Raw genomic sequence first — 20,472 nt, 5'->3', positions numbered from 1 at the left:
AAAAAAATCATTATAACAACGTAATGTGTCATTAAAAATGAGAAATTTTCATTATCTTTATGAAAAATTTTCCTTTGTCAATGAAAATCTATCGTTGGCTCAATTTCAAAAGAAAGTGTTTAAAAATTTCACTTTTGGCGGACCGGTAGAACCTGTGGATCGGTTTATCTTTTTGAACCCATTGTCTATTGCACTGAGAAATGCAATTTCTTGCACTATTAACGAACATTTTCATTATCTTTATGAAAGATTTTCGTTCTTTCAATGAAAATCTATCGTTGGCTCAATTTCAAAAGGAATTGTGTAAAAATTTCACTTTTGGCGGACCGGTTTATCTTTTTAAACCGATTATCAATTGCACTGAGGCCAAAGATTTCATGCCCTTAAAATACGAATGCGAATTTTGCTTAGCATAGACGACTCATTTCTCTTTTTTCCTTGTCCAAAATGTCGATAGACTTTTCAATGAAGTCGCTCTGCCTTTGCAATTAAGAGATTCGACTTAAAAATGGGTATCATAACATGAAAGAAAATTCTTTTAAACTAAGGTCAACTTGATTTGACTTGACTAGTAATTCAGAAAAATTCCTTAAATTTAAATTTGTCGTCTTTTTGCATCTTGACTAGAAAGCAAAAAAGTACCAAATAGGACATGCTTTTCGGAACTTTATTTTAAAGATGTTTTTACGGGAAGTCGAAGCTGAATTTGAAAATTAAAGTTACACCAAAAGAATTTTCTTCGTAAAAAGAACAAGCAATTTCGTTAAAAGTACGAAATTTGTCATTTTTTAACAACCAAAGAAAGTTTTCATTTAAAGTACGAAATATTTCGTTCCTTTTGCGAAGAAAAGTTCTTCCAAAATGCTTTTCGGAACTTTATTTTAAAGATGTTTTTACGGGAAGTCGAAGCTGAATTTGAAAATTAAAGTTACACCAAAAGAATTTTCTTCGTAAAAAGAACAAACAATTTCGTTAAAAGTACGAAATTTGTCATTTTTTAACAACCAAAGAAACTTTTCATTTAAAGTACGAAATATTTCGTTCCTTTTGCGAAGAAAAGTTCTTCCAAAATGCTTTTCGGAACTTTATTTTAAAGATGTTTTTACGGGAAGTCGAAGCTGAATTTGAAAATTAAAGTTACACCAAAAGAATTTTCTTCGTAAAAAGAACAAACAATTTCGTTAAAAGTACGAAATTTGTCATTTTTTAACAACCAAAGAAACTTTTCATTTAAAGTACGAAATATTTCGTTCCTTTTGCGAAGAAAAGTTCTTCCAAAATTTTCGTAGTTTGTAAGAAACAACTTCGTACTTTTTATGAAAACGTTTCATACTTTATACATTCCTTTTATGAAATTGTTTTGTACTTGGGAGCCACCGAGGTGCAATGGTTAGCATGCCCACCTTGCATACACAAGGTCGTCGGTTCGATTCCTGCTTCGACCGAACACCAAAAAGTTTTTCAGCGGTGGATTATCCCACCTCAGTAATGCTGGTGACATTTCTGACGGTTTCCAAGCTTCTCTAAGTGGTTTCACTGCAATGTGGAACGCCGTTCGGACTCGGCTATAAAAAGCATGTCCCTTGTCATTGAGCTTAACATGGAATCGGGCAGCACTCAGTGATAAGAAGTTCACCAATGTGGTATCACAATGGACTGAATAATTTAAGTGAGACTGATACATCGGGCAGCCACCTAACCTAACCTTCGTACTTTTTACAAAAAATTTTCATAGTTTTTATGAAATTGTTACGTACTTTTAATGAAACAAGTTCGTACTTTTTATTAAACTCAATCGTACTTCTTGTGAAAAAAAATTGTTTGGTCCAAAGTGCATTTGGTTGTGGCAAAAAGTTTGAAAAATATCATTACTACTTCGCATCTTAAGTTTTTGAATTACTTTTAGTTTGGTTTTGGTTGCTTCACTTATATTCATAGCATGCTGTCACTCAAATGAGAAGAAATGTTTTTAAAGTGTACATTACATACCAGGACTAATTGACAATAAACACTTTAATAATGTCATAAATACTACAAACATATGTTTTACCTACAAACCATATCGTACACTAAACAAAACATTCCCCAAACTGAAAACACCACACTGAAAAAATATTGTCGTGAGGTCAAAGATTTCATGTCTTTAAAATACGAATGTAAATTTTGCTTAGCATAGAATACGCATTTCTCTAATATAAAGTTTTTTTCCTTGTCCAAAAGTCGATAAACTTTTCAATGAAGTCGTATTGTCCTTATAATTAAGTGATTTGACTTAAAAATGGGTATCATAACATGAAAGAAAAAATGTTTGGGTAAGGTCAATTTGACTTTAATAATTTAGAAAAATTCTTTAAATTTAATGAAATTGTCTTTAAATTTGTTGTCTTTTTGCATCTTGACTACAAAGCATAAAATCGTTCAAATATTGGACATGTTTTTCAACACTTTATTTTAAAGACGTTTTTTACTTGAAACATAGCATAATTTCTACTGAAAGTCGAGTCTTAATTAAAAAAATAAAGTTGTCGTTAACTCGTTTTTAAAGGACTTTGATAGCATACGACGAAAATAAGCTGAAAAAGCGAAAAATTAAAATTTGCTTCCTAGAAGCAAATACACAAAACCCAAATTTAAAAGAGAATTTTGTCTTAAAATTATCCTTACTTGTATTCTCCGCGTCTTTGGCTCGGAATCAATACCAAAATTTTTAAAGTAAAGACAAAATCTTTGGAACCGGGCATGCTTTTTTTTCAGTGCAATAGAAAAAAGAACAACAATGCAATGTTGTTTACGATTTGCTTCTCTTAGAGGCTCCGCAAGCTAAATCTGGAGAAAAACACATTTTTTTTTTGTCAAAATTCGTTTTTATTATTCAACATAGTTCTCTTCAAGAGCGATACAACGATTATAAAGACCTTCCAATTTTTTGATACCATTTTGGTATAACTCCTTCGGTTTTGCCTCAAAATAGGCCTCAGTTTCGGCGATCACCTCTTCATTGCAGCCAATTTTTTTCCCTGCGAGCATCCTTTTGAGGTTTGAGAACAAGAAAAAGTCGCTGGGGGCCAGATCTGGAGAATACGGTGGGTGGGGAAGTAATTCGAAGGCCAATTCATGAACGGCGCGTTGTCTTGTGGAACAACACCTTTTTCTTCTTCATATGGGGCCGTTATGCCGCGATTTCGACCTTCAAACGCTCCAATAACGCCATATAATAGTCACTGTTGATTTTTCCCTTCTCAAGATAATCGATAAAAATTATTCCATGCGCATCCCAAAAAACAGAGGCCATTACTTTGCCGGCGGAGTTTTGAGTCTTTCCACGCTTCGGAGACGGTTCACCGGTCGCTGTCCACTCAGCCGACTGTCGATTGGACTCAGGAGTGTAGTGATGGAGCCACGTTTCATCCATTGTCACATATCGACGGGAAAACTCGGGTGTATTACGAGTTAACAGCTGCAAACACCGCTCAGAATCATCAACACGTTGTTGTTTTTGGGCAAATGTGCACTCGCGCGGCACCCATTTTGCACAGAGCTTCCGCATATCCAAATATTGATGAATGATATGCCCAACACGTTCCATTGATATCTTTAAGGCCTCTGCTATCTCGATCAACTCCATTTTACGGTCATTCAAAATCATTTTGTGGATTGTTTTTTTATGTTTTCGTCGGTAACCACCTCTTTCGGGCGTCCACTGTACCGTGCCGTCCTCCGTGCTCATTTCACCACGCTTGAATTTTGCATACCAATCAATTATGGTTGATTTCCCTGGGACAGAGTTCGGAAACTCATTATCAAGCCAAGTTTTTGCTTCCACCGTATTTTTTCCCTTCAGAAAACAGTATTTTATCAAAAAACGAAATTCCTTTTTTTCCATTTTTTTCACAATAACAAAAGTTGCTTCACAAAGGACGCTCTATCTCACAAACTAATTGACTTACAGACGTCAAATTTTGACACGAATCATTTGAAGGTTGGTACTAAATAAAAATTATATGCATTTAATACTAGCGGCGCCATCTATGTGTCAGACGGGGGACTTATCCGCCAACCTGTTATTTGTTTTTTTTTTTTTTTTTTTTTGCATTTTGCTGCAAGTAAAAAGTGGAGATAACCAGTTGAGTTTTAAAAATCAAATCTTGAAAATATATAAGCAGAATGTGTTTGGGACTATATGTTACAGAAGCGATTTTTTTGGGGTGTGGCGGCGTGCCGCCAAATAAGTGTGTAAATATAACCATAGCGATAGGAGGTAGGCGAACACTTGTTTGCGTGTATTTCTTACACTGAAAAAACTATTGTCGTAAGGCCAAAGATTTCATGTCCTTAAAATACGAATGCGTTTTTTGTTTAGTATAGAAGACGCAATTCTCTGATATAAAGTTTTTTTCCTTGTCCGAAAGACGATGAACTTTTCTATAAAGTCGTTTTTTCCTTATAATTAAGTGATTCAAATTTGACTAAGGTCAACTTGTCTTTAATAATTGTGAAAAATTATTCAAAATTAACGAAATTGTCTTTAAATTTGTTGTATTTTTGCATCTTGATAACAAAGCAAAAAAAGCGTTTAAAAATAGTAGACGTTTTTCAATACTTTATTTTAAAGACGATTTTTACTTGAGACATAGCATAATTTCTACATGAAGTCGAGTCTGAATTTGAAAATTTAAGTTGTCGTTAACACGTTTTTAAAAGACTTTAATTGCACATGAAGAAAAGAACAGAAAAAGCGAATAAATTAAAATTTTTTGTCTAGAATAAAGTACGCAAAGCTTAAATTTAAAAGCCAATTCTATCTTAAAAGTATCCTTACTTGAATTCTCCGGTTCTTTCGCTCGGAATCAATGCCAAAATCATTAGTGTAAAGACAAAATCTTTGGAACCGGGCACACTTTTTTTTCAGTGTATGGAAAGCTCAATATCCGCGACAGAATGCCGTGACGGCTAGCGACGTGTCGCCAAATTAAAATCTTTTCTAATTCCTTGGCGGAAAATGGTATAGTGTTGCCATCGCTTATCAATTTTTTTAATTCACCACCAGGCATTGTTGTTGCCTGGCCTCGTGGACATTCTTTTATCTTCAAATAACTCAACCACAAACTTGCCGGAATCAGATACATGATTTCCGAGAAAATAACATGATTGCGAAAACCATGTTGCATGGTCACCATCCAAAAATAACATTTTGCTCTTAAAACATGTTTGAGGTGATCATATTCATTCTCTGGGCTAAAAATCAAGCTATATTGACCATCAAAAACATTAGGAAACAAGAAAAGAGGTAAATGTTGCCGACAAGCTTATTGTATTTGTCATCGCGGCAAAACTGTTTCGCCTATCGCTATGGTTATATTTACACACTAAGGCACAATTGTCTTTTAAATTTGAGTTATGCATACTTGATTCTAGGAAACAAATTTTAAATAAAGTATTTCAAATAAAGTATTGACATACCTCTCTTCTTTTTTGCTATGTTATCAAGATGCCAACAGGCAAGAAATTTTTCAGAATTATTAAGGCCAAATTGACCTTAGTCAAACAAAATTTTCTTTCATGTTAGGATACCCAATTTTAAGTCTTATTTTCAAACAATAAGAACAAAACAACTTTATTGTAAAGTTTAACGACTTTTGGACAAGGAAAAAACTTCATATCACCGAAATGCGTCTTCTACGCTATGCTAAAATAAACCTACGTATTTTAAGGACATGAAATATTATTTTCAACTTTTGTAAATTCCTACCATAAACTTTCAATGAATTATTTTGAATTCATGTAAGAAAAAAATATCTGGCAACTCTCCTTCTATTTAAAAGCTCCATGTTCACTCTCCGAAGGACAGTAGCCATGAGTAGAAGTATTTTAAAATTAGCTTTTGTGGCAAACCGAGACAATAACCCCAAAAGTAAAAGAGGAATTCTGTTGTCCTACTAAGATGCAATTTTTCACGCACTTTCACTAGCTCTTACTCTCATTTTCTATCCCCCTCTCTATCTTCCCGTACCGCATTGTGTGTTCTTTGTCCTAGGATGTTTACAACCTATCTTAATATCATTTTATTTTGATTTGTCCCCCATCTTTCTCTTGCTCTCTTCTCGATTTTGTTTTTCCTGATTGTCCTTTGGCCTTCCATATCAGCTGGTATTAATTTCATTCTCATGATTATGTTGAAACTTTCGGTTATTGGCTGGCTGTTGTGTCTCTTTATGGCCAAATTATTCATTATTAAAATTTCATAATGTTCCAAAGGATGGCTAAAAGGGACACCATATCACAACAAACCTTAACAAACTAGACAGACAGGCAAATGAAGGAATGGACGGAGAACAGTGTCCTTGGAGGATGAGAATGATGATGGTAAGCGTTGGTCGTGGTGATGTTAAGGCTTTTGACAGAAAGTTAATTAAGCGTTTGAAATTTTTAACCTACATAAGCATGTAACAGCCTATATAGTTTTGTACGTGGAAGGATATACATATGTACGTAAATACGAACAGGTGGGATGTGTGTTACTTGACAACAATAAAAATCGAAGGATAAACGGTAACAAATTACTCATCAGTCTGCATGAATAAAAGAATGGAATAACCTAATTATGAGAATTTATAAATTTTTTAGACTTTATTCCACGGAAATGATTTGTCGAAGATGTAACTGTTGCAGATTGCCGAGATGAAATCTCGTCAATTATTCCACAAAATTTGTCCTTCCGTTAATTAAACGAATATTATATATGCGTCACTTACTGTATTACAATTTTGAATACCATAAATAAGAGTGTGAAAATATTAACGGTGTATATTGAAATTTTATTAAACGGTTAGAAATAACTTTGTACTAAAAAGGGTTGAGCCAATTGAACAATTTTTGTATATATGATGAACATTTTCGTCATTGCAATGATTTTTTTCAATAACAAAAAATAAAGGGTGATACGGTCAAAATTTGGTCAAGGGAAAACGCGTGTAAATCGGTGAAATCGTTTATTTAAAAAATCAAATTAAATTTCTTTTTCAAGTTCAATTAGTATAAAATTCAGGAAAAATATTCAGTTAGGCTTTCGCTTTTCCAAATCCGAATTGCCGGGCCTCACGCTTGACACCTGCCATCAGATTTTGTACAGCCACCTTGTCCACCTTCTTCGCCGCAGAAAGCCAGTTTGCCTTGAACTGCTGCTCGTCCTTAGCAGTTTTTTTGGTCTTCTTTAGGTTCCGCTTGACAATAGCCCAGTATTTCTCAATTGGGCGGAACTCTGGCGTGTTGGGAGGGTTCTTGTCCTTGGGAACCACCTGCACGTTGTTGGCGGCGTACCACTCCATGGCCTTTTTACCGTAATGGCAAGATGCCAAATCCGGCCTAAACAGTACGGAACAACCGTGTTTCTTCAGGAAAGGCAGCAGACGTTTATTCAAACACTCTTTCACGTAAATTTCTTGGTTGACAGTCCCGGAAGCTATGAAAATGCTGCTTTTCAAGCCACTGGTACAGATGGCTTGCCAAACCAGATATTTCTTTGCGAACTTTAACAGTTTTATGTGCTTGAAAATATCTGCTACATTCCCCTTCCTTTTGCCGTTTAAAACTCCTGTCCCGGAAGCTGCTTGTAGTCGGCTTTGACGTAGGTTTCGTCGTCCATTACCACGCAGTCAAACTTCGTCAGCATCGTCGTGTACAGCCTCCGGGATCGCGCTTTGGCCGTCGTATTTTGTTTATCATCGCGATTTGGAGTCACTACCTTCTTGTAAGTCGATAGTCCGGCTCGTTTTTTGGCTCGATGCACGGTTGTAGACGATACACCCAGCTTATTTGCGGCATCTCGGAGAGAGGTTAGGGTTTCGCTTGAAACTACCGGCAACTCTCTTTGTCGTCTCAGCGGCTTCCGGTTTTCGATTTCCCCCCGATCCAGACTCCTGGCTATCGACAAACGTTCCCCAAACACTTTAATTACATTTGTAACGGTTGATTTGGCAACTTTTAGCGATTTTGCCAGCTTTGCGTGCGAGTAGCTCGGATTTTCGCGATGCACGAGCAAAATTTTGATACGTTGCTCTTCTTGCTTGGACGGCATTTTGACAACTGAAGAGTGAATTCCAAAATCAAAATAGGAGCAACATTCTACACACACACATCTTCAAAATGAGGGGTGTTCAGGTTTTTTAAATGCAAAATTGAAAGAAATACGTCAAGTTTATATTGACCAAATTTTGACCGTATCACCCTTTACGTAAATGTCACACTACGAGATTTTCCTACCCCGTTATTTTCTAATTAAATAGTGTTTTACTTTATATATCAGAGTCGAAGAAGAGCACGCCGATGTTTCTTCTTCACTTTGTAATCTGTTCTAAATGTAAACAAACTTCCTTCAATAAATTTTTTTTAACAAAAACGAAAAAAAAAACAAGTAAATACGGCCGTAAGTTCGGCCAGGCCAAATCTTATGTACCCTCCACCATGGATTGCGTGGAAACTTCTACGAAAGACTGTCATCCACAATCGAATTACTTGGGTTGTGGTATCTTAAAACTTCTTAACATCGTTTTCTAAATTGTGAGTTAGTCCATACGTGGTATATATTAGACACAAAAGTTATATATAGGTAAGTCTACAAATAATTTCGAATCGACATGGACGTAGAGAGCCAGAATTGAAATATGAGGGTCGCTTATATGGGGGCTATATATAATTATGAACTTGATATGGACAAATTTTTGTGTGATTGGAAATCGATTTATCTGAGGGATATATATAACTATAGACCGTTATGGACCTAGTTAGGCATGGTTGTTAACGACCATATACTAGCACAATGTACCAAAATTAAACTCACTCGGATGAAATTTGCTCCTCCAAGAGGCTCCAAAACCAAATCTCGGGATCGGTTTATATGGGGCTATATATGATTATGGACTGATATGGACCACTTTTGGCATGGTTGTTATATATCATATACTATTACCACGTACAAAATTTCAAGTAGATCGGATGAATTTTGCTTCTCCAAAAGGCACCGGAGGTCAAATCTGGGGATCGGTTTATATGGGAGCTATATATAATTATGGGCTGATTGGAACCAATTCCTGCATGGTTGTTGGATACCATATACTAACATCACGTACCAAATTTCAACCGAATGGGAAGAATTTTGCTCTTCCAAGGGGCTCTGGGGGTCAAATCTGGGGATCGGTTTATATGGGGCCTATATATAATTATGGACCGATACCGACCAATTTTTGCATGGGAGTTTGAGGCCATATATTAACACCACGTACTAAATTTTAACTGAATCAAATGAATTTTGGTCTTCCAAGAGGCTCCGGAGGTCAAATCTGGTGATCGGTTATATGGGGGCTATATATAATTATGGACCGATGTGGACCAATTTTTGCATGTTTGTTAGAGACCATATACTAACACCATGTACCAAATTTCAGCCGGATCGGATGAAATTTGCTTCTCTTAGAGGCCTCGCAAACCAAATCGGGGGATCGGTTTATATGGGGGCTATATATATGTAATTATGGACCGATGTGGACCAATTTTTGCATGGTTGTTAGAGACCATATACTAACACCATGTACCAAATTTCAGCCGGATCGGTTGAAATTTACTTATCTTAGAGGCCTCGCAAGCCAAATCGGGGGATCGGTTTATATGGGGGCTATATATAATTATGGACCGATGTGGACCAATTTTTGCACGGTTGTTAGAGACCATATACTAATACCATGTACCAAATTTCAGCCCGATCGGATGAAATTTGCTTCTCTTAGAGGCCTCGCAAGCCAAATTTGGGGGTCCGTTTGTATGGGGGCTATACGTAAAAGTGGACCGATATGGTCCATTTGCAATACCATCCGACCTACATCAATAACAACTACTTGTGCCAAGTTTCAAGTCGATAGCGTGTTTCGTTCGGAAGTTAGCGTGATTTCAACAGACGGATGGACGGACGGACGGACATGCTCAGATCGACTCAGAATTTCACCACCACCCAGAATATATATACTTTATGGGGTCTTAGAGCAATATTTCGATGTATTACAAACGGAATGACAAAGTTAATATACCCCCCATCCTATGGTGGAGGGTATAAAAATTAAATTAAACATAATAGTATGAGTGTTTTTATTTGTCAAGTTTTATTTTTCAAAATCAAGTTTAACATACACACAAAAAAATAACTGCAAATAAATATTAACAACTTTATTTGTATGTAAAATCTGCTGATGCTCAACAAATTTGTCTATTGAATATGAGGCATTTGTTGTTGAAATGTGTTTGTAGATGCTTGACAGAGGAAATAATAGGAATTTTCTGAATTTTCAACAAATTGTTTTGTTGCGAAAATAGTTGACTGCTATCGATATGAAAACAAAAACAAAAATACAAGACTGGTTACGCGCAAAGATAATAAAAGAGGAAGATGGGAGATTGGGTTGCGTCATACCAAATGTTGCATTTACCAGATTAGTTTAATACATGTTGGTAACCTTTTAGTTGTTTTTAGTTTTCATTTTTTAAATGAAAAATTTAATTTTCTTAATGAAACAATGATAAATTTTAGGCAACAACAAAAAAAAAATTAAATTTTCCCCTTTATGGAAATTTATTTCGTGCTCTTAATTTCTTTTTATGTGCATTTTAATGCTATGTCAATACTTGTCGTATACGCGTTTGGTTCGAGTATTAAACTAATGTTGTAAATGGTTTAATGTGCTCAGTAGCCAATCTCCCATCTTCCTCTTTTATAATCTTTGGTTACCCCCACATCGCTGAAAACATCTACGAAAGCTAAAAGAAGTATGCGAAGAATACCGTTAGAACAAAATGAGTATGAGCACATGCACGTGTATGATAGCAAGCTAAGAGCTCATTCATCAGAGAATACAGAAAGGCATTTATAAATGTCTGTGAAAAATTTATATTATATTAAATGTGTTTGTTGTATGAGATAATTAATAAAACCATATTAATATCGGGATTAGAGTTATTACAGTTCTAATTAACTAGAATATATATCACTAGGCAAAAAGTTGTCAAAATGCTTGCTAGACCTGGACTACTCAAATTTATAATCGTCATACATTTACAAAACTGAGTATAGGATTTTCGACACAAAAATGTTACATGTTCCCCGTCCAAAAATAGGATTTTGGTCATATTCCTTCTCTGTGTGTACTTAACAAAATATCTCCAAAATTGTTCCGGCAATTTTGGTACAATAATACTGTCAATTTCAATTTAATTTTTTGTCAATACACCAATAAATTTGTTACAGGTCATTGATAGACTCCAACAAACCACATACAAATTTTTTCGTTCAAATTCAAAAATATTTGTTGAGGATTAAACGTAACGATCAACAAAAAATATTTTGTATTGTTGGAAGCTCAACAAATTACTTACAAATTATGTTATTGAGAACACAAATTATTTGTTGCCTTCTGATGGTAACGATTGCTAACAACTTTTTTGTAATAATGGTTATTAAAAGTACAAATTAGTTTGTTGCGGGAAAATTAACAAATTTTGTTATTGGTTTTCCAACAAAAGTTATTGGTTCTCAAACTTATTTTTATCTGTGTAGTTTTGGACAATGTCAAGCTGTGTGACAAATTGGTCCTGGAAAGCCTAATTATATCCCATAAATGCTTATGTTCACTAATTCAGTAGGGATGGTTTAGGGTATGTACAGTCGGCCCACCCGACTTTCTACTTTACTCATTTTTTCTTTCTGATATTTTCAAATTGTTTAGCACACTGAAAAAAACAGTGAACCCACCAGGAAGAAAACTTTCGGTTAATTTTAGAAAATTTTGAATATTTTTAGAAAATTTTAACTAAACAGTATTACAACCGTTGGCATCACGTCGTTGTCATAAAAATAAGTAAATATTTTTCGACAAATTCAAGAAAATTTATTAGACATAACTAAATTTTTTCACTTGTTAAAGAAAATACGAAGTTCATGGTGAACGCTTTTATGGTAAAATTTAAAGAAATTCTGATCTATTTTGTGGAAGACACGAATTTAGTTCATCTTTATGCTTCATTTGAGTATATTTTTTCCTCGGTTCTAGTCAATTTAACTTACTTGCACAAAAAATTATTAGAGTAAAGGACACTTTCTCCAAACATAATAATTTCATGAACTAATATAAAGTTAAATTGGCTTTAGTGAAATAGAGAGTTCACTTTTTTTTGAGTGCAAGATCCAAAAAATTTTTTTTTTTGGCTTTGCGATTTTGACGATTTAAATTTTAAAAGGACCGTATGAATTCATTGAGAAAAATTATCTGCTTTCTAATTAATTATTTTAATAAAGTAACTGCGAAATTTCATTCAATGCAAAATCGAACTTTTTACCAAAAATTAATCGAAGTGCTGTATAGCGTTGCCATTGAAAATGAACACTACATCGTTGCCATAGCACAACCAAATGTTCTTATAGGTTTTTTTTTAATTGAAGTTGTCTGGGATGAATCTGTACCTTTATCTGACATTTTCCTATGCGAAACCTTTTCGCTGCCAGAACATACCAAAATAGAATGGTGTTATGCTAAATTTTCTTATACTTCCATAAAAAAAGATATTTTCATTTTATTTATACCAAAGACAATATTACTTTATTAGATGGGAAATTGGCCTCCGTTACACCAAATGTTGCTAGTTCCATACATGTTTGTATTTGTTAGTTGTTTTTTTTTATTTTTTAAATAAAAAACTTAATTTTCTTAATTAAACAATGTTAAATTTTAGGCAACAACAAAAAAAAATTACATATTCCCGTTTATGGAAATTTTTTTCCTGCACATAATTTCTTTTTATTTGCATTTCAATGCTATGTCATAAAGGGGAAAATGTAATTTTTTTGTTGTTGCCTAAAATTTAACATTGTTTAATTAAGAAAATTAAGTTTTTCATTTAAAAAATAAAAACGAAAAGCATATAAAAAAAAATACAAATATGTATGAAACTATCATTGTAAATGCAACATTTGGTATAATGCAAGCCAATTTCCTATCTTCCTAAAGTTTATTATCTTTGCCGTAAATGGTTTGACGTGCTCAGCAGCCAATCTCCCATCTTCTTCTCTCTATTATCTTTGATTTATATCATAGTGTGTATTTAATACAAAACAAACGACCAATTTAATGCTATTGGCAACACTGACATAACTATTCCCATCCCTATTATTCATTCGGCACCACACAACAATGTACTGTTCCCATGCAAACACTAAACGATTTGTTCTGCTTGTTGTTGGTTTGCCACACATTGTCTTTGGCTGATTTATACAGCTGCTGTTCACTTGAAGGGGGTTGAATCAAAGTTATTTTTAGACACACAATTCTCTTGTATTTCGATCACCAAGTATGTAGTATAGGCTTAAGTTTTTATGTTGTTATTGCCAGCCACCATACCAACGGTTCCATGGTGTAATGGTTAGCACTCAGGACTCTGAATCCTGCGATCCGAGTTCAAATCTCGGTGGAACCTAAGAGTTTCGTTTTTGTATTTTTAATTAGATATTTATTATTCAGAAAATGAGATTATTTGTGGAAATTACGAAACCTTATAATTTCTAGCAAATATTAGTATGGAACAATTGTATTGGAATGAATGTAATTACATGTATGTATATTTGTATTGTCTGCTTATATTGGGAGATGAAATGAAGCAGAAAATTTAAAAGAAGTGTAACTGTTAGTTTGGATCAAATTGAGAAAAGCTTTTTTTGTGTGACGCTTCTATCAGAATAAGCTTTTCAGAGTAGAGTTGCCAGGAATGCGATAAAATGTGAACGTTTTTCCCATTATCAAGAAAATTCTTAAAATCGTATAGGGTCCAAACATACATTATGAAACGGATCTATACGTCCACATCTCATATAAAAAAGCAAGTAAAAAATGCATATAAGAAAAACGTTTATAAGAAATAAAAAACTGTCAACTGGAAGAGGACTCGGAAGAAGAGGAAGTGAATATATCACACACTACAAGTACAAGCAGAAAACAAGCACAGTTTTTAAAACAGTATATATTCTAATAGCGATAAAATATGCAATATTTATATACATATTATAGAATATTTTTATATAATAGGAGATAAAAATCATTCGTTCAAAAATTTAAATCCTGCTAATCAATTACCGAACTAATTGCACGAACAACAGACTAGCAAACGAAACTGAGTACCTTTTGAAGTACAAGTCGATTTTATAAATTAATTTTATTTTTATTTAATGGGAGAATGAAGTTCTTACATTTTCTTTGTTTTTATTTTTAATTTCTTTTGTGTATGCTTAAAAAAACCTTTTCCTATAAACAATAATTCCCTATAAAAAAACGCATATAAGAATAAAAATGTGTTGCTTTGTTTACTTTCGTATATCCGTTATATACTTCTGTAACCCTCTTATCTTTTACTTCTGCATAGACATGCCGGGACGGCCGCAAATGAAAAATAAAGAAAAGCTATCCGAAAAAAGTGAATCCACTTCATCAACTATTTGAATAAAATATGTTAGTACTACGCGTCACTTGTACACATCGCCATCTAGTACATATAATTTTTAATAATTATCGTTCGTTTACTCCAAAGGACCAGAGAGATAAAATTTCACATTTGAGAAATAGAGACGTTGCTAGATTTTGCAGATAGTTTTACAGCGCTGTAGTTTGTTGGCACACCGTAGATGGCACTTTTCCATCTGCAAATGAGAGATTTTTTAATTTGCCTTTAATTTGTTGTCTTTCCTTTTTTCTTTTGATGAAACACCAAATATTGTAAAAGCCTATAAAATTCTGTACACGTATATGTTTTTTCAATGAAAATTTACTGATTTGTATGGTAATTGTTTCCAAAAAGAAATTGAGTGACTTGACCGCGCAATTAAGTGCGATGACATAGTCCAAGGATGTCTTATGTCAATTATAGACATCGAAGGTGCATTTAACAACGTCCATCCGAGCTCGATATTAAATGGATTGACAACTCTGAATGTTGACCAAGGAATTAGAGCTGCAAAACTATCGATAGTTTTATTTTTAGGGTACTATCGATATTTATTTTCCGATAGCGATACTATCGAAGAACCCCATATCACGAAAAATGTAGGTAAAAATAAACCACAAATGAACAATTCTGATTTATTTTAATGTCTAAAAATGTATTACTTTAAAAAGAAATTATTTTTTCCTATAATCGACGACTTTGCCTTAAACGAATTGCCTCTCATCTTATTTTGTAGAAAATAGATATTTTCCACACAATAAACCTCGGGAAGCTCAAGTTAACACCTATTAAAAAAACCCAAATTTAAAATTTGATTATTATTTTGGCCCTTTTATTAGTTTCTAAATTTTCCCATATGATTAAACTATCAGACCTTTTATTTGCGGAAAACAACCTTAGGTCTGATAGCCTAATCAAATTTAGAATGTTAGATTAAAGTGGCAGAAAGCATGTTCTCAATGAACCTCAGTAATTACCATCATTCGATTTTAATAATCTAAACTCAATAAATTGTGGTTTTCAGTAGCACAAGAAACATAATCATACTTTTGTTTAATGAAAAAGATGTCAATTAGTTATTGCACAAAATCCGATAGTATCGATTGTTTTTATTGAAACTATCGAAAATATCGAATGGTGCGACTATCGATAGTTTTGCAGCTCTACAAAGAATACTTAGGTTGTTAGACCAACTTCTAACGAAGTGACGTATTTCAGCCACACTAGGACAAGCAACCATTCAAAGGAATGTGAACAGAGGCACTCCCCAAGGTGGAGTTCTATCACCTCTTCTTTGGAATGTTGCTATAAACATCCTTCTGGTTTCCCTAGAAAAAGGAAGAATAAAAGTGGTGGCATATGCAGATGATATGGCTCTAGCAGTCCCCTGAAAAATCCCATCCACAATTAGAAATATTATACAAAGAGCACTCCGGATGTCTGATAAATGGGCGAAAGAGAATTGTCTTGTGGTAAATTCTGCAAAGACGGAATTAGTCAAGTACTGCAAAGATCGCAAAATGCCCACGGTTAAGCCCATATCCTTAGGGGGTATTGAAATTCCCCTTGGCGAGTGTGCAAAATACCTTGTTTTGGACAGGAAGCTAAACTTTAAGCTTAATATTGAAAAAAAGAGCGAGAAAAGCCACGGTAGCTTTGTACTCGTGCAAAAAGGCAATAGGAAAAAAGTGGGGACTAAAACCAAAAATTGTGCATTGGCTATACACGACAGTGGTTAGACCTATAATGCTATATGGTGTTGTAGTCTGGTGGTCGGCACTTCAGAAACCGACTTGTTTAGATAAAGTTCAGCGTATGGCGTGTTTGTGTATTTCAGGCGCATTCAGCAAGACAGGAACAAACTCCCTTAATGTCATACCGCATCTATTGCCTTTAGACATTTTGGCAAACAGTCAGCTGCAACAACGGCTGTGCGGTTGCGCGAGCTACCGCTGTGGTCGGGAAAAAGGTAGGGTCCCAGGATTACACCCTGGCGAAACCACGAAATTTGAAACTCTAATTCCCAACGGTGAGACGTGGTGCACACAAACACCAGGGAATAAACGCTATATAGATTTCTACACTGATTGCTCCAAAGTGGATGGACAAGTGGGTTTCGGAGTATATTCTAAAAACTTGGAACTTCGAATAGCGAAAAAATTACCTAATAACTGTAGTGTTTTTCAGGCTGAAATACTAGCAATACGAAAGGTGGCGAATTGGCTTAGAGGTAATTCTGGTATTAATGTACATAATCAGACAGTCAACCTGCAATAAAATCCTTAGACTCTGTGTTCCTTAACTCGAAAACGGCCATCAACTACCGCAAGTCTTTCAACCAGATGTCTGATTAGTACCATATTCACCTAATATTTGTGCCTGTCCATAGGAACATACCGGAAACCTGCAAAGCGGATGAGTTAGCAAGGCTAGGAATTACCTTACATATTCCAGGGGAACTAGAATCTGTTGGTATGCCTCTGTTATGATGGAAAATGTTCGATGGGAGAATTGTAAGGGTTGTAACGATATCAAATATGGCCCCATTTAAACTTAAACCGGACACTAGATATTCTAGTGTTCTCAAGACGTCAGATATCACTCCTGATAACTATTGGCGCGAAGTATAATGACTTTTTTATGAGCTGTCATGATGGGGAGGAAAAGGGATCTATTAAGCGAATTTTAGGGGCATATAGCTTTAGATTACTGGCTGACCTGGAAAACTTTAACTTAAGCAGTCTGCTAATGTTTTTGGAAAAATCTGAACAAAATAATCGAGAAGGTTCAGCGGTTAAAACTAGAAGTGTCCATATGTAATAGGTACTTTTAGTTAATGTGGTATCATAACGGACTGAATAGTCTAATTGAGCCTGAAACTAAATCTGGCTGCCACTTTAACAAAACTTAACCTTCTCCTCTGCAAAAAAAAAATCATTTTTAGTTTGTTTTCTTTCCTAAAAAAAAATTTATATAATATTGTGTATATCTTTTTTTAATGCAAATTGGATGATTTGTATGGCGGTTCTGGTTATCCAAAAAAGAAATTAGAGTGAATCGTGTGCACAGCAAACAAGCAAAATCATTGGATTATGGATTACCTTGAGATGACTTCGTCTATGTTAGAATTGCAGTAAAAAATATTAGTATGCCTATTGCCTTATGGCGTTTTCTTCTCTTCTAAAATATGCGCATTTTTTTCATTTTGCCTGGAATATGACCTTTTCAGGCTCTTTTATAAAAAACAGCAGTACGAAAAGGTTTCGAATTCTGTTATAGAAATAGGGCCTCGAACACTCTCGTTTGTCAACTCTTAAAAACAGAATTGCATACACAAAAAGAAAGTGTTTTGTGGGAAGAATGAACTCCCCAATGCGAAAATTTAACTAAATTGAAATCCACATTTTATAAGTGGAATCGATTTCCACAATTTGTTGTTAAAACAAGAAATATTTAATGTCCGGGTGTGCTTTTAACTACACCCCACGAAATTACTCCCTCACATAGAAGAAAAAAATAACTAAAAATAGAGAAACAAAAATAATTGGCGCCATATCATGACCATTTTATCTATACTGTAGTTCATTCTTACTATTTTTGGGAACCCATTAATGAGTTTAAAAGCTGTAAATTAGTTCATGGTACTGGGAGGCGTTCGCTTATATTTCTGTTAATTTAGTTAAGAGATTAAAATCCATTGTTACTCTCCTGCAAGTTTTTATTGAAAAAAAAAGAAATACGCAAATAGACCTATTGTCATGTCAATATTGCTTAAACCAATAAATTCTGGTAATTCGGCAGATATATTTAGACAATTTGAATCGGCAGCTTCGGCGACTACCGAAAAATAGTTGGCCGCGCTTACATGTGTCATTAAATCCCCAATTATTTACCAGCTCTTTCAAATAACAGTTGGCAACACTATTCAATAGTTTCAATAAAGCTCCAACAAAAAATGGAGCACTATTCCATTTGCTGTAAGAGAGAAGCAGTTAAACAAAACAAAAAACTGAATAATAATTGGAAACCAAAGTAGTCAAACAAAACAAAGAATAAACAAAAATTAGGCTATAGAGAAATGGAAATTCCCATGTAACAGGTATAAAAACAAAATGTTTTCCACTTACATATAGCAATTAATCTTACCTTGTTCTCGAAATAATTCCCTATAGTCGGTCAAGTTGTTTTCAGCCAACCACTCATCCACAGTGGGTAGGTCAGTGCCGAAACCATATTCCACAAAGGTGGGGTATTCATTCCAAAATATGATTGTAAGTTTCAACAATGAAATGGTAAACATTAAACTGAGGCCAAGAGCAACCAACACTTTCATTGTACTTATAAGCATAGTCGTGCTTTAATTCTTCTCTTTGTCGTCACACCACCTCTATAGATAACACTTTGAAAATACCTATGGTCGACCGACAGACAGTTGGGCGGCGAATTGAAACTTTTTGTGCGTCCAAAGTTCGACGATGGAAGCAACAGTCTATTGTTTTGAGACAATTTATTTTAAATGCATTTTCCCCGACTACACCTCGCTCGTTTAGTATTATGCAGCACACGATTTAGGGATATTAATTCACGCAATGTTTAATATGCACATACCGTTACTACTTATGAATGCAAGCCGAATACGAAAGACTCACGAAGAGAGTAAAAAGAGTTCATAAGTCAAACTGTTTCATTTCATACTACACTTTTCCTTAGTCCTACAGGAGTAAGGAGGAAAGAAAGAGAGCAATAACATAATTCAAACGACGGTTCTCCTTTTGTTTGTATTCACCTGCGATTTCACTTATAAAGAAAATAAGCATTTCTTATTACTTGAGCCTAAATTCACTTGTGAAAATTGATTTTTATAATTTCATCATAGCTTATCTATCGCACACTTATACATTTCTTCATTTTTTCTTATCAATGTCATCATTTGTAAAATCATCATCTCCTCTCCTTCGGTTGCTGATATGTTAGCCCGCTATCACATCTATGTCTCCACATTCGCGTTTTTCATTTCCTTCCGTCCGTGTGTGTTACCGTTAGGCTCGCAATCGTATTTGTTTGTTTATTCTCGTCTCGTGGCGCTCTGCTGCTGCTACTTTGACTGTGTGAGATTTAATGTTGTTGGGGTTTTTGTTCATTTTGCACACCATTGAAATTGATGACTCTCTGAACAAATATAAAATGACATATCGAGGTTGCCAGATGGCCGATTGAGCAATTGATAAGGCGGGGACTATTGTGCGGCGAATCACGAACCATTAGTGGAAATTGGTTCTGTTGTAGGTTATAAATCTATGTTTGGCAACGTTCCACTCCACCAAAAATTTTCAGCAAAATTATCTGAAAATATTGATCCGAGAGATCTGGATCGAAAGTTTCTTCACCTATAAACATATCTGTATAAAATTGTAAAATCTATTACATCTACTACAGTTTTTGAAAGTGTTTGCTTACCAATTGGGTATATATTTCCGTATTACTTGGATGGGCTTCAAATTCCTTAACTTGGCCCATTGTAGTTAAAAGTTCTTTAGGAGAAAGGAATACAAAATATAACCGTTGCTATCAAACTTGCAAAGTTTTTCTCGTTAACTATATTAAAAATTGTATATAATTCTTAGGTCCTCTCAGGGTAATTTTAAGGACTTTGTTCCTCCATTCTGTTATACATTGGAGTCAAAACGACTCCTACATTTTGCGTTAGCCTAAATAATTTCCATAGTGAAATGCATTATGGTTTCTAGTGAAATAAATTTTAAGTACTGTCTGCTTAAGTGGGTTAAGCTATTGTACGTAAAAGTAGTCAAATTATAAAATGAAGACATAGAAGAGATGACAGAGAAGTTATTTCATCAATTCCATGAAAAAAACTTCACTATCTCAGGACCAGTTCGTCGAAACCATTATATATTTCTGGCAATGTAGATTATATCCGGACATTGG

The 20,472-nt window shown here is 34.5% G+C and overlaps 1 protein-coding gene and 1 non-coding gene across 3 annotated transcripts in view; one reads left to right on the top strand and one right to left on the bottom strand.

The window, feature by feature from the left end:
• Positions 1-19,656, bottom strand: part of LOC142226186 (apoptosis-resistant E3 ubiquitin protein ligase 1) — a 157,177-nt gene extending 137,521 nt beyond the window's left edge. For both annotated transcript variants that reach the window (XM_075296072.1, XM_075296073.1), the window contains exon 1: positions 18,673-19,656. In XM_075296072.1, coding sequence (XP_075152187.1) covers positions 18,673-18,874 — 202 coding nt within the window. In that variant the 5' untranslated portion in view covers positions 18,875-19,656. The remainder of the gene's footprint in view (positions 1-18,672) is intronic.
• TRNAQ-CUG (transfer RNA glutamine (anticodon CUG)) lies at positions 13,438-13,509 on the top strand. Its single transcript has one exon. It is a non-coding gene; the product is annotated as a tRNA-Gln (tRNA).
• Positions 19,657-20,472: the final 816 nt, after the last annotated feature.

The sequence above is a fragment of the Haematobia irritans genome, chromosome 2 (genome assembly GCF_050003625.1).
Source record: "Haematobia irritans isolate KBUSLIRL chromosome 2, ASM5000362v1, whole genome shotgun sequence".
Classification (NCBI taxonomy): domain Eukaryota; kingdom Metazoa; phylum Arthropoda; class Insecta; order Diptera; family Muscidae; genus Haematobia; species Haematobia irritans.
This window is presented reverse-complemented; position numbering and strand designations above follow the sequence as displayed.